Raw genomic sequence first — 15,357 nt, 5'->3', positions numbered from 1 at the left:
GTATCGCGCTAGAACTCTAACAAATAGGCTTCCGGAACAGGGTTATGTTGCTACAAGATTGAAGTCATCACTACAGAGGTTTCATGGTCGTCATCATGGACTCGTGGATTGTTATGGTGTATCCATCAGCGCCATGAAAACTGATTTATTCAACGGGTCATAGTTTTTCTTTCGTCGTTTGTCTACCCCGGACTTGACTTTTTATGAGCAACTCGGCGGGTGTTTCTAGAAAAGCAGAGGACGCTTACCCTACCGGTGCACCTGGTCCATGCTCCCAGTTCTTAGTGGAGTCCGAGTTGCTCATTTACTTTTGTTACTTTGTATGTATGATTTTAGTTACTTTATGTTCTTTGTTGTGTATGTCTGTTTTCCATGTCTGGTCTTTGTCCCTGGATTACATTCTTTTGATTACCGCTATAACCTTGCTTCCCTTGATTACTCTTAACCATATTTTGCATTTTGTTCATTTCAGCTCTAAGTACAGACCATGAAGCCCTTGGTAAATAGAACATTTTTTTCAGTCCCAAAAGAGTTCGGTTTAAACAGGAATTATAACGTACAAACAATACTGTGAAAGTACTTGATGGAGGTAAACCTTGGGTAAGGGACACAACTCTTACAAGTTATTGGAACGTTTGTATTCAGCATTTTTAAACATCAAAGTAACTTGGACTGATTTCATTCTGTTTCAAATGAAAGCTTGATAGGCTTTGGTGAAATTGAATATGATACAAACATATAACAGATTTCAAGAGTTATGTCCCTTACCCTAGGCCTACCTCCTTAATTCGTGGATACCAATTTTGGTGGATCAGGGAAGAAACTCAGTTTCGTGGATTCTTGATTTAGTGGTTTTGAAGTTTTCAATATACACACCAATGGGAATCAACTATTCGTTGGGAATCAAATTTCGTGGTTTGACTCACCCAAGAAAACCACGACAATTGGTACCCGACGAATAATAGTACTTTCACAGTATCTGATTGAAATATAGGTTCTTTCGTTTTTGCCATTTAATTATTAGTGTAAAAGCAATTCAATATTAGAGGTATGAATCCATTGCGTTTAGGCGAAGAACAAAGTGTTGGAGTTTGACACCTGTGAATTGTGGTTTCTTTCTTGTGTGTAGTATGTACATGTACGGTTTGAACCATAGGTAAAGGTGGTTTTACGTAGATTGATAAACCGACCTAAATTTAATGAAATGAAATGAAACTTTAAAAAATGAAAGAGAACATTTCTTTTATCGTGGTCTTTATGTGTTACTGAGCAACCATGTTTCCGATCAAATGGAGAAAAACTGCCGCCACACAAAGGCAGTAAATTGTATACTCAATATACATGATATACTGCACGTGTAACGCGATTTGTTAAATTACATTTGTGCAAAAAAAAAGAAACATTATTAATTTGTTTCTGTTTTCTGCTCTGTTGGTGATATTGACAATGTTTCTAGTATGATGCTATGCTTCAGTCAACCTAAAAGCTTATGCATATAATACAGTAAATCATACACTCATTTACACATAAAGTAGAAAGAGAAAAGCCTTTAAAAGGATCAAACCTTTAAATTGAGAGTTATTTATGATAGACTGTGTGTGTATGTCCTACTTTGGAGAGGAAGTTTTTAATTTTTTTTTCATGATTGTTTAAATAGAAAAAAACAACAGCTTATTACATGTACTTTCAAATTATTATTGACAATACTCAATCTGTAATAATTGTAAATCACATATTATAACAATACGGAAAGAGAGGGTAGTACATCAAAACAGTATTCAATTCAATGTGAATGGCAAATTCTAAAACTATTGAATTTATTAAAAGAATAACGTCATTTCATGTGGACATATCGGTACGACAGACGTGCCCCTTATCCACTCCTTTCTATAGTTTTTTGACACTCTGTGAGTACATAGGTACAAAACCACACAGTGACAAAACAAAAATACATCACTGTAATGATCATTTTATTGATATTTAGTGGCACTGTCAATAAACTGTAACCATAAATACGAAGTAAGGAAGTTGTCCCCTTAATCATATAACACGTCAGTAAACACTTATAAAAATAATCGGAATATTCGAAATAAATGACACATTAAGGTAATTTTTTTCCAAGGTGAACCATTCGTTGATTGATACTTACTGTGTATGTACATGGAATACACGATTAGACTATGTAAGGTAAAACAACAATTTGGTTTTTTTTCTATATGATATTATAGGCCGTTTTTTTTCTCTTTTTCTAAATTACGCACAATATGTTTGTACAGATTATATGCTCACTTTTCATTAGTGTAAGATTGTTTTTTTGTTGAACTAGCAGTTTAGTACTGCTTGCAGTCTGTCACCCATCATTTCAAAATTTTATTTCCATTTCATAGATCTTCCCTCATCTCATTTTGTTTTTCGTATCTTTTCATAAATATAAAGTAGATAACACTAACGCAAGTATAGGAAAATCATGTAAAATAGTTTAGACTAAGGAGATTTAATTACGATTCACGTGCATGTTGGAACCTCAATTTAATAAGGAGTACAAACTGTCTATAACAAATTAAAAACTTATAAAAAAGAAAAAAAAAACAAAAAAGAAAAGAAAAGAAAAACAAGAGCTTACTATGAGATATAAGAAATACAGAAACTAAACGGGCAAGGTTCAGATTTCATTTAGTTTTGAATATACATAATCATTTCAAATATTTTGATGTATTTTCATGTTTTATGTGTACTTAATCATCTCCACTAAAATGAAAACTAAGCATGTATTCACAACGTAGACAACTGGTATGTATACATGTGCATTAAGGACACATTATGAAATATTATTCCCTAATCATAATCTTGATTGATAATTGACATAGAAAAATCACATGTTTCGGCGAAAATTTCGAATTGTTTAACAAACAAACAATAAATGCCAATAATGGACAAATTTACATGACTGTATTTACTTAGGACAAAATTTATGTCTATTTAAGTTCTATCACTCTTATAACCCCTATGACATTTTGTACTAAAACTGTACATTTTCCCGATTTCCTTTTTATGTTCCTCGTATTTTTTGTAAAATAAATGACAGAAGTTTTGAAATTAAAGTTTTGAATAGTGTAAACGATCCATTACAGTTTTTGACAGATGGCAGTGTTTAGATGATCACAGAGTATATCAATAGAGATTTACCACAATATCTGGTTTAATGCAGTGACAAAGATGTGTTCCGTGTTCAGGATTATTGTCTTTGTACTCGGGATACAAAAATCACTGCAGCACGGATATTTGGCCGACCCCCCTCAGAGATCTTCACTTTGGCGAGAAAATCCAGAGGCCCCCGTGAATTATAATGACAATCAACTTTACTGTGGAGGGAGAGAGGTCAGTGTCATAATCTATTTATAGATTCATTTCTACTGTCGACATTAAAAAAAAAACAATTCACAGACGATGAGTTTTGCAAAATTAAGTATTTCAATATGAGAAATATCATGTCAAAAATTTATCATTATTTCATGTATGTCTGTCATTAAATTTTAAAAAGAGAGTAACATTGTTGTGCTGAAATAAGTAACGGAACTTTTTTCCGAATTGGTAACTAGATTGTTTTTAATCGAAACATTGTCAGTATGTAGAGCAGTAACCGACCATTACCTTCGACACTTTACGACATTGGAAATAAAATCCATTCCTGACTTGGTACATTGTTACCAATGTGTTATTCTGTTTAATTTTCAGAGAAAGATATGAACACAGTTATCACAATTAATCGAGACTTATTTTTCATATTTATTGAAATACTTTTTTTTTCTAAAAGGCACCATCTGCTGAATGTAAAAAATTGTGAACAACTGCCGACAGTAAAAAAAGATTAACGATATGACATTTTGATGACGGGCATTGAGTAAGCGATGAGCATTGCAATGCATGTTTATGTCGCTGTTGAATGTTATATTCAAACTAAATCCAACATATATGGACTACATTGTAGGAGTCACAATTTTAAAAAGAACTGGCGTCGGTTTCACAAAAAGTCGTAAGTGTGAAATTGATCGAAAATCATGACGTCACAATGCTAAATTACTTTATGACGTCATTACTTACGATCAACCTTACACTTACGACTTTTTGTGAAATCGAGACCAGGCGTTGGTTTCACAAAAAGTCGTAAGTGTGAAATTGATCATAAATCATGACGTCACAATGCTATTTTACTTTATGACGTCATTACTTACGATCAATTTTACACTTACGACTTTTTGTGAAACTGACACCTGGTCTCGATTTCACAAAAAGTCGTAAGTGTAAAGTTGATCGTTATGAGATTCTTTATGAAACTGGACCTAGGCTTCGCATACTTGTAATTTAAAAAGAATTTGTTAGTTAAAGCTTAGTCTTTTTTTAACTAAAGCTCAATCACGTATACTTTTCTCAAAACTGAAAAGATCTGAACATACTGACCTATGATCGTTTCCACGATCGACCTCTGCAAATCGCATGCTTACTAAAAGAAAAAAAATAATTACATTTTTATTGATGACTGTGTTGCGTCTAAAACTGATAATAAAAAAGAGAACCTGTCTTAATTTAAAAGCTTTTTGTAGTTTTAAAATAAGCGAACTCGCCATTTTGTCCATTTTGATACTCATGAGAATTCGTTTTGAGGTGGGGGGAGGGGTGCATTTTTGTTACTCTTTGTTTTGAGTTAATCGGACTCTTTTTCTTCATGTTTCGAACGACCTTTAAGGTAAATCATACCTATTACATGGATCATTCTTTTCTGTCATCTTGCAAAATCATACAATATTTATATTTTCTTTTTAACTAATAAATTAGAGATTACTAAGTAATAATGTTTGAAATGATGTAGACATGATATGTTTCAATTATTTTCCAACGATTTTTTTACACAAAAATGTATCGTTAAATTACAAGCATTATTTGTAAAAAAAAGGAGATAATTGGCGGGAAAATTCTTTCTAAGGGGAGATATTTGGCGGAAAATATATGTTTTAAAATATATCAAGAAAAAGATTTCAGTGACCCCAAATAATCATTTTTGAAATATGGAAGAATGTCAATTTAGTGTTCTTTTAAAACCTGTTGCTGAAAATTGTTTGGGTTATCTTTAAAAGAAATTTTGTTTTCATTTTTTCACGCCAGTTCCCTTCTCCTTGAAATAACATTATTTCTTTTGTCAAATAAATTTTGGCTGAATAAGCCAAAAATTGTTGGGGTATTTACTTGATATACCAGATTTGTAAATTTTGTTTAGAATTTTTTTAAGATTAAGAGAAAGACTACCAAGCATAAATTCAAAACCCCGTATTTCGTGAATTATACAGTGTTTAAATAACGAAGTGAAATTCTACATATATACCTATTATATCACTTTGAATGATATTTATACAAAAGGTACGCTTCATATGAACTCAAATCCATCACTGATTGGATAATATATTCATAATTCGTTTATAATTGCAAATTATTCATTTTTAATATCAGTACACATTACCTGAAGTATAATGTAATTGATTTGCCATGTTTTATAATGTATGATTTTATCATTATAACATTATGACTGTGCAATTCATATACGATACAATGCTCAACGCTGTTAATAATATTGCTACCTATTGGCAGCAAAGAATCTATAGGCAAAAGAAAACAGCCTGTGGTTTTGAAGACACACAGCGATAATAAAGTTAACAATCGTTACATTTCAATAAAATACTAAAATAAATTTAATATTAGACAAAAAACATAAGTATATTTAACTTTAATCACTATCAAAGATAAGTTTTTGTTTACATCGTGTATGGTCTGTGATGACGTAGTGACTAGAACACGATGACTGTTATTCTAATGTGTGCATGTTCGTGCCTACATGTAGCTACCAAACTCTGAGACAGGGGTAATTTTGTCATACCCATTACCACTTAGGGTAAATTACCCGGTCGATCAGACGTTTCAAAGGGGTTTACTGAATTGAAACACATAAAGAACTTTATATGAAATCTGCGTATACATGTATTAAGCGTGTGTTTTATTCCATCATATTGTAGTTTGATTTGTATCAAGCTTTCTGACTGGTTGATTCCCTCAAAGCAAACCATGTTATTTTGAATAGCCCATTTTAATACTATGACGTCATTAACAACTGTCGGGCTCCCAGCTCGCAATTCAAGTAATCCATACCAAATAAACGTTATGATTGAGAATAAGTTTTTGATACTATGACTAGAATCCATGAGAAAGAAATAACACGCAATGCTTTCAATTTTAAACTGATTATACGATATTAACATAGGTTGAAACATTCCTTACTCGGTAGGAGTTTCTAGAAAAGCAGAGGACGCTTAACCTACCGGCGCACCTGATCCTTGCTTCCAGTTTTTAGTGGAGTCCGGGTTGCTCATTTACTCTTGTTTCTTTGTACGTGTTATTTTTGGTTATTTCATGTTCTTTTTTGTGTATGTTTATATTCCCTGTCTAGCCTTTTTCCTTTGAAAATATTATTTTAGGTTTTGTTCGAATCTTGGTTCCTTGATTACTCTTAAACAGAGACCAAAGTTATTTTTTCAGAGATCATTGGGTGTTGAATAAAAACCATTTCATGAATATTTAGTCATTCTAGATTCTATTAAATAACACATTTTAAACGTCACAGAAACCACAAACGCTCAATAAAGTAAGTGTATTTTTGCGTAAACATCTTTTTACTTATACATCGAAATAAGACAGTCACTATATTACTTTATTGTATATAGCATCCAGCAATAAATTACTGTTAAGTACAATTTAACCAAGAATCATGCCAATACATAAACAAAAACAAAAAACAAAGCACACACACACACACACACAGAGAGAGAGAGAGAATATTTGTTGACGTTCGAAACAACCCAAATATTTCAGAAAGTCACGTTTACGATGCAATAAACGTACCATTAGAAGTAGTATCATAGAGAAACTACTACTAGTATTACTTGAAACGAAATAAAATGGTGCCTAAAAGTAAGAACCCCCGTAAGAAATAAACCTAGGTATTACAATTGAGTTGAAAACAAACTGGCGAGATTATGCTATTTACCACCAGTTTATATTCACTATAGATCTGATGACGATTGGGGGTTTTAACGACCTTGAATACCAATACAGGCCTCTTACGGTCGATGTTAGTGGGTTAGTAGAACCAACCAGCCCAGCCTTCGGGATACCTGAACGAAGAACTCGGTCAGAGTATGTCCTATTAGCGTCGGGGCTGCTATGTAGACGCTCTGGCCTACTCCCAGACCCCACGTGGGTCTGGGAGCGTTTCCCCACTCTAACTGTCATGGAAGTACATCTAAGGAAGATTGACTCTGTATCTTTATATAACCAATCATTTCTATTCTCCACTTTCCCCGTCACTTTCCCCACTCTAACTGTCATGGAAGTACATCTAAGGAAGATTGGCTCTGTATCTTTATATAACCAATCATTTCTATTCTCCACTTTCCTCGTCACGTTCATTTCTACTATTGGTTCTTCAACTACTACTGGCATACAGTGTATTCGTTTACACAATTTTGAAAGTTGACATTCTCTGCATTGTTCTTATGCGAACTTGTACTTATAGGGTAATGAAGGCAGTTTGATAAACAAGGCGATGTTCTGTCCCGTAATAACGAAATTTGAGTCTTTCATCATAGTTGTATTCACAATAACTAGACAAATTAAAAAGCGTTCTGCTCTCTTGTTTTACGACATGCAATGTATTTTCCTTTTTAATTGGCAAATCTGATGGGTTAAGATGGAATGTACATGAATTGATTAAATGTTTTTAACGTAAGTACTTCTTAAATTCAAAAACTTTATAAGCCACGTCTCTGAACTTGGTTCTTTTACACTGCTTTTAAGTATTCGATCATCTTACAAATTCGATTGGAAATATGCAATTAAGGAGGTAGACCTAGGGTAAGAACTCTTAAAATCAGTGATATGTTTGTATCATATTCAATTTCACCAAAGCCTTCAATTGAAACAGAATGAAATCAGTCCAAAATACTTTGACGCTTACACAAGATTGATGTAAATGCTGAATACAAACGTTCCAGTTATTTGTAAGAGTTGTGTCCCCTACCTTGGGTCTTCCTCCTTAATACCAGCAACAAGTGATTGATATGACTAATGGTGTTTTGAAGAATTTTAACCTTATTTTGGAAGATTTTTGTCAGTACAAAAACTCATAACTTCTTTAATACTGAGTAAAAACATCTGTCAACTAAAATAATTCACATTAAAGAATTGTATACAGAATCTCTGTATATGAACAATTAAAGTGTCGAGGCACATGTATAATGTGATACACCACATCCACCCTACCCCCACACGAGAAGTTGTGCGCCCGTCCGTCTATCCGTCCCCGACGGTTTCCATATAATAACTTGAGAACGAATCAATGAATGTTTTTGAAATCTTGCACTTTGTTCAGTAGTACCATAAAATAGAGTTTCAATTGAATTATCAACAAATTCAAAATTGTAGTTTTCAAGTAAGGCTATTTTGAACATTTTGCCATCACATATCACTTAATGTTCCATTAATGGCCTATTTTTGCACTGTAATCATGGCCTGAAGATCGTGATGATAAAATTCACGAAAATCTAAAGTCTACTTCGAAAGGACCATATTTAAATGACCTCAATATATCTGAAAGACCGGTACGACCACATGTAAATTTCGTTTCTCAAGTGGTTTACCGCAACTTTGGGACAAGAAAAGATTTATTACTATTTGAAAAACAAAACATGACATTTATCAAATTGTGCTACAATGTAGTTAGTATACATACCCCTACTTAGAAATTATGAAAAGGGGGGAAAGGACAGTCCAGGCAATTGTGTTACGCATTTTTTTCCAAATAATGTACAGAATTATAAACATCCTGGTAACCATCACCTAGAAATCAAAATGACAAAATCTACTCGACAAAAAAGACAAAGGTGCTAGGAGCTGATTTATCATTGAGACACCGGAAATACCGATCTGTATCGTCAGTTCTTGTTTCGTTAATTTAAAGGCAATCATTAAAAGCAAGAAAATTCTATGCAATTCCGTTTATATATTTATAGCTGAAGAAAAAGTGAATCTAAAATGTTTTGTCAATCACTCCTGGATAATACTTGACAAAAGATAAATCGATATACAGGAGGATTCTAAGATTTATCAAGAAGGGCGGAGTCCCGCGGCGGCTCAAATTTAACGTAGAAATATATGAAGAATATACATATTGGTCACTTTCGTCATAATATAATACTTAATAACGAATCTGATTGAATATATATTGAAATAAATTGCTTTCTAGATCTGAGTATTTTGGGTCAATGTTTTAACATTTAACAATACATTATTTTAAATATTTCCTATTTCGTTAAGTGCGATTAAGGCAGCTACTTGATCCACCAATAAAATATTCAGCCTACAGAGCCAGCAATTATGGCTCCATAATAGTTTCGTAACGAAAGACATATTTGGGTCGGTTTGACTTATTGGTTGTACCTTAAACAAATCATAGTAGAATTGATACATGTATAATAAAAACATCATTTAGTTTTCTGATTTATGGTGTAAGGATTATTGCCTATTGACAGATATGGGCGTATTGATGCTACATTTATACGGATTATTGCCTATTGACAGATATGGCCGCATTGATGCTACATTTATACGGATTATTGCCTATTGACAGATATGGCCGTATTGATGCTACATTATATGATAAAGGGTCGTAAATGTTATCCATTTCTAGCCAATAATGATAAAACGGAAAGTTGGGGATTCACACCTCCACAAATTCCTATATTACAAGTACATTATAAATATTAAGCACAAAAGAAAGCAGTAAAAGACATCATTACATAAATCCTTAAGAGTATTTTCTAATCTGTGATGATTTTAAATTTAAATTCTTGATTATTTTTACATAATAATGATATTAAGTCAATACTAATTTGTCTATTTTAAGTTTTAAGTTTTTGTTTGTTTAAATTATTAATTTATTGTTTATATCTCTTATAGTCCCTTCAAGAGCTTCAATGCCATCATCTTCACGCAATTTGTTTTCTGGCTTGAGCTGGCACAGCAAAAACGAGAGAATCACATCAAGTAAATTCGAAGTCAAATAATCTATTTAAAAAAGTGTCTGTGACTCTACCAAATTTGCATAGCTTTCCAGTGTTCTATAATAATATTCAATGTTTTCTTTTTCAGAATATGCGACTAATGGGTGGGCGTTGTGGCACATGCGGCGACCCATTTCAAGGACCACGCCAAAATGAGGCTGGCGGGAAATACGGACTTGGCGTCATAGCTAGGAATTATTCCTCAGACCAACGAACAATTCCTGTCAAAGTTGTTTTGACAGCATACCACAAAGGCTATTACGAGTTTAAAATTTGTCCTCACAATAACCCAACAATGCCAGTAACACAACGCTGTCTAGACGAACATCCTCTTGAAATAAAGGAGGGTAACGGACGATATCGTACTAGGTATTACCCAAGAAATAGTGGAGCTCAGTGGCTCAACTTAGTGCTCCCGAGAGGTCTTGAATGCTCGCAGTGTGTTCTTCAATGGAGGTACAAAACAGGTTAGTCATACACCATTTGTTCCTAAAAAGAAATCCTGGTTTTGGAATCTTGACGCATCGCATTATAACCAGTAGTTTTTATTGGTAAATCAACGTTACAAAGCTCTTGTTTTGATAGAAATATTGTTTTATTTGATCTGCAGGAAAAATAGTATACTAGTTTGTCTTCCGATGACGAAAGCATTTTTAGCATTAAACACATTTTTTGATATTTACATCAAAAGACCATTTAACTAAACAATCGACACACGTATACTGTGAATAAACAATGCAGCGTTTATAGAATAACAAATTGCTACGGAAAACGTTGATTACATCATAATCCAGACTACATCTCTTTAAGCAAATGTCTCACGATCTTCCCTCGCTTTACATTGTTTATGGATCGTTATATAAATATATATTGTGTTTTAGGTAACAGTTGGGGGGTAGACAGAAGGGGTCGAGGATGTATGGGGTGTGGCAATCAGGAAGAGTTCTGGAATTGCGCGGATATTCAAATCGGATCTCACCATTCTACGAGTGGATTCTCGATCTCTAATTCCCAGGAAAGTGAAGAGAAAGACAGCTCGTTATCGGGCATTCAACTCCTCAATCAATGGTTTTCACTACCTGGTAGTGAACATGGGTTAACATGGAGCAACAATCAGGAGAGCGATTCGGACGAGAGCGAAGATCGAGGTAGTTGGAGTAGTGGCACTAATACTTGGTCTGGAAATATGCAATCAAAATTTTTTGATGATTTTGATAACTTACACAGTGTTGTACCAACACGACAGCCTTCGTTTTCTTCTGCTGGACATTTACAAAGTTTTGCTCCAACTCAGCCGTCTACGAGTGACTCATGGCAACGTATGACTACACTGCCACCTGTTCAAACTGACCCATGGAGTCAATTAACAGGTCGTGCAAATAATAGACACAGCGTTTTATCTAACTCGAATATTCTACAAAACACACAAACACAGCAACAAAGTAGACACAACAGCATATCCGATGGTTGGACGTTACTATGGCAACCACCGACCAAACGAAATCCTTCAAATAATCACAATAGTGCTTCAAATAGTGTTAAAAATACTAGGAATCAAAATAGTCGTAATTCCACGAATCGAATGACACGTAATCGTAATATTCTTGCGCCAATTTCGCCCCTTATGGCACTACTTGGCGGATCAGGGTCACAAGTTCATTTTTCCTTTTTACCTGAGGACGATTTACAAAGATTGAACTTCCTTGGGTGATAGCATTCATTGTCCATTTACTGTGGTTGATACAATGTGTTTTTTTTTTCAATGGACTGTTGATGTTTTTGGGGATCAATGCTTCAGTTCGTGGTACCCAAAACAATTTAAATCAAGTGAGTCCACTTTCTATGTTGTTGGTTGTACTCATTGCCAGTATAGGGTATGTAAGTCTCAACACGTGACTCCGTGGTTTCGTAAGAATGGGTCCTAGTCTACCATTCAAATGTATGGAGATTCGTCATTAATATAGCATTCAGTTCAATATTAAAAGCGAAGTATCATTTTTGGGTAAAAATACTGATTAAAAATGACAGTTATCAAGTTCTAAGAGATGAAAATGTATAGAATAGCATAAAAAACGATTTTGCATTGTGGAGCAGCGTTTGAATTTCCCGGAAGTACACACTAAAATGCATATCGGTCTTCGGATTTCAATACGTTCTACACCAGAAATTCCGGAAGGGAAACTGAAACTAGAACGAGACTTACAAACCATATTCGAAGGAGTAATCAAGAACTTCAGAATATCTTCGCTTAAATATGAATAGAAATGTACACGTAATTCTGTATTTACTTCACCTCACTAGCGCATCCAGTAGTTGGGGAGTTATAGGGGTTGGGTTAACTTTTTGGGCAATTATTTTGTCAAAAGTGAGCAAATAATAACCTTTAACCCACTTTTACAAGTTTTGGGATGCGCTCACATGTATTTGAACATTCCAATTGGACTGTAGTCGTATATGATCTTAACTGTCCACCTAAAACGTGTCTGAAAAGTTACACGACAGGGATATTATATAAAATTACACTGCAGTATTTATTCTTGCAACTTTATACTAGTGAGAACCATTTGATGCAGAAGAATAAGCAGCTCACTGTAACCTGGCGGAAGCTTATATCTAAATGATATGGTTGCACCAAGTATAATTGTGAAGCATACTCATTTTACTTTTTAATTAATGCTGGGCTTCCTGTTACACTGCCAGCTATTTCTTTTTTTTCTAGAATCTTGGTTAGGAGATGACCATTTGATTCTGAGGGGTGGGCTGGCAATATATGAAAATGAATTTTCTGACCCTTAAATTTTGAAAAATAAATATTCTAACCCCACTAAACTTGCCAGGCCCCTCAAAATCAAATGGTTGCCCCCCATTACTACATTAGTACTTTGACAAATACCGCAAAATTCGATCTATATTACACTATCTCTTACTTGTTAATCTACCACATCAGGTCACAGTGCAACGGTATGATCTTTTAAATTTGTCCATGGAAGACACAGGCAGTGGGTGGCACATGCCACATTTTGTTTCCAAAATTGTATCAAATATTTGCTACATATGTTCAAGATAGGAGACGCACATCTCCAATTAGTTTATAAACACTGCAAATAAAAACAAATAATACTGGTTTTATACTTTACACGAAGTGTATAGAGTGGCAAAATTGCCAAGTTTAACATTCTGAAAATGTAAGAAAATATGCATCAAATTTCTATATAATAAAAAAAATATTTTAGTTGTATTTACAATCAAATGGATACCACATTGTCACTCAGATAAATATCATATTCCTGAAAAAAAGGAGTATTATTTCCATAGATCAGACATTAGATTAAATTTAATGACTGACGATAGAACCGGTGATGAAGACAATTGTTCATAGTATTGGTTTTATGTAGGTGCATTTGTTGCCATATTAAATACTTGTTCACATTAGTCCATATTAAATCTCTTATGTATTCTGTAAATACACAATATCTGGATTATTTTTTTTCCTGAATAAACTGCCAGAAAAATAATGATTATCTTTTTTATGATAACCTTTTTTTGCAAGAAAATATGTCCCAAATATCTTTTTGTTGTTTTTATTGTGTTCAACTGATATCGACGTGTCACTTTTTTGTTTGATAATTTGCAAGTGCTATAGTATTTGTATATTGTCTTGTTTTTCTTACTTTCAATTTTATATGCAGTTTTATTTTATTCTGCTGTATATATTGTGTATGTGGACCTTGTTTGCTTCGTGGATCGTCTCTGTTTCCCGTTTTCATGTTCTGTTCATTTCTTTGTGTTCTGATATCTACATTGTGTATGTGGATCATCTCTGTTTCCCGTTTTCATGTTCTGTTCATTTCTTTTTATTCTGATATCTACATTGTGTATGTGGATCATCTCTGTTTCCCGTTTTTATGTTTTGGTGATGTTCTTGTATTCTGATATCTACATTGTGTATGTGGATCATCTGTCTCCTGTTTTTATGTTTTGGTGATGTTCTTGTATTCTGATATCTACATTGTGAATGTGGATCATCTCTGTTTCCTGTTTTTATGTTTTGGTCATGTCTTTTTATTCTGATGTCTACATTGTGAATGTGGATCATCTCTGTTTCCTGTTTTCATATTTTCGTTTTGTCTTCTGTTTTGATGCTACAGTATGTTTTACCGATGTTTGGTATGTGTTACTATTTTTTCACCTAAAGTTTTGGACGAGTTTTCCGTATTGTTACTTTTTAACAAATTATTGGTATCTGTCAGGAAAAAAATAGTTCTCAAAATGAACTAACTCATAACAGTTTACAAATATGCATTCTGCTAAAAGTCGTTAAATACTCTGACTCATCTTCATTAAACCTTAATTTATTATTTATAAATCAATAAATCATTTCCAATGTACTTTAAAATAATAATCATACACAGAACATGCATTTTTGATGGATGTTTTCTGGTATAGTCTAAACTTCTAATTTTGAAATAGAATTGCTTGTCTACGTGATATTAGTAAACTGATTTTTCTTCCGCTCGTCATTTTTGTCATTGAAAGACTTTTCAGAAAAAAATCGGTCCTCATTTTGTCATCTGAAATCTTTGAAAGTACAAAATCACTAAGAGCTGGTTCAGATGGTGGAAATGACAATTTTGTTACCATAATTCATTTTTTTTTACCCAAGTACACTGGTTGGCAAGGTGTCAGAGTAATGTTTTCACATGAGGTGGGATGCCCTCCTGAGGATTGTGTTAGTTGTGTGCTAGCATTTCATCGCTCTAGTAGAATACAGGGCCTATTCGATTGATAAAACATCCGCGTTCTTAAAACGCATGTCGAATCTGACAACGGTCATTCAAGTAACAATCAATCATGTAATAATTCTATGTAAAGTTTATCTACTTGGTATTCTGTCTTCACAGTTAAGAATCACACATTAAATTTATCAAATTTTACGTGTTAGGCGCACATTCAATAAGTCATAATAATTACATTAAGTACGGATACCATCTGGGCACTGTCTAACGATCCGTATTCTGCCTACATTGAACATGAACTTTAAAGGTATAAAATATTACAAGTAACCCCCGTAATTCCGATTCTGTCAGTATACACTATGAGACAGATGTAACCAGTCAGAATACGAATTTGATTACAGAGATATATTGAAAAATCTTCTTATCGTTATTTTCCCCTGTAGTCGCTTTTTCTGGAC

At 33.6% G+C, this 15,357-nt stretch overlaps 1 protein-coding gene across 1 annotated transcript; it reads left to right on the top strand.

Moving 5' to 3' along the window:
* Positions 1-1,935: 1,935 nt before the first annotated feature.
* LOC148597093 (uncharacterized) lies at positions 1,936-13,668 on the top strand. Its single transcript, XM_088564200.1, has 3 exons — positions 1,936-3,378; positions 10,252-10,630; positions 11,045-13,668. Exons 1-3 carry the CDS (start codon positions 3,217-3,219, stop codon positions 11,872-11,874), a joined length of 1,371 nt encoding a protein of 456 aa, XP_088420326.1. The 5' UTR covers positions 1,936-3,216; the 3' UTR covers positions 11,875-13,668.
* Positions 13,669-15,357: the final 1,689 nt, after the last annotated feature.

The sequence above is a fragment of the Perna viridis genome, chromosome 15 (assembly GCF_037379345.1).
Source record: "Perna viridis isolate PV_CMFRI_1.1 ecotype Kerala chromosome 15, ASM3737934v1, whole genome shotgun sequence".
Lineage (NCBI taxonomy): Eukaryota > Metazoa > Mollusca > Bivalvia > Mytilida > Mytilidae > Perna > Perna viridis.
This window is presented reverse-complemented; position numbering and strand designations above follow the sequence as displayed.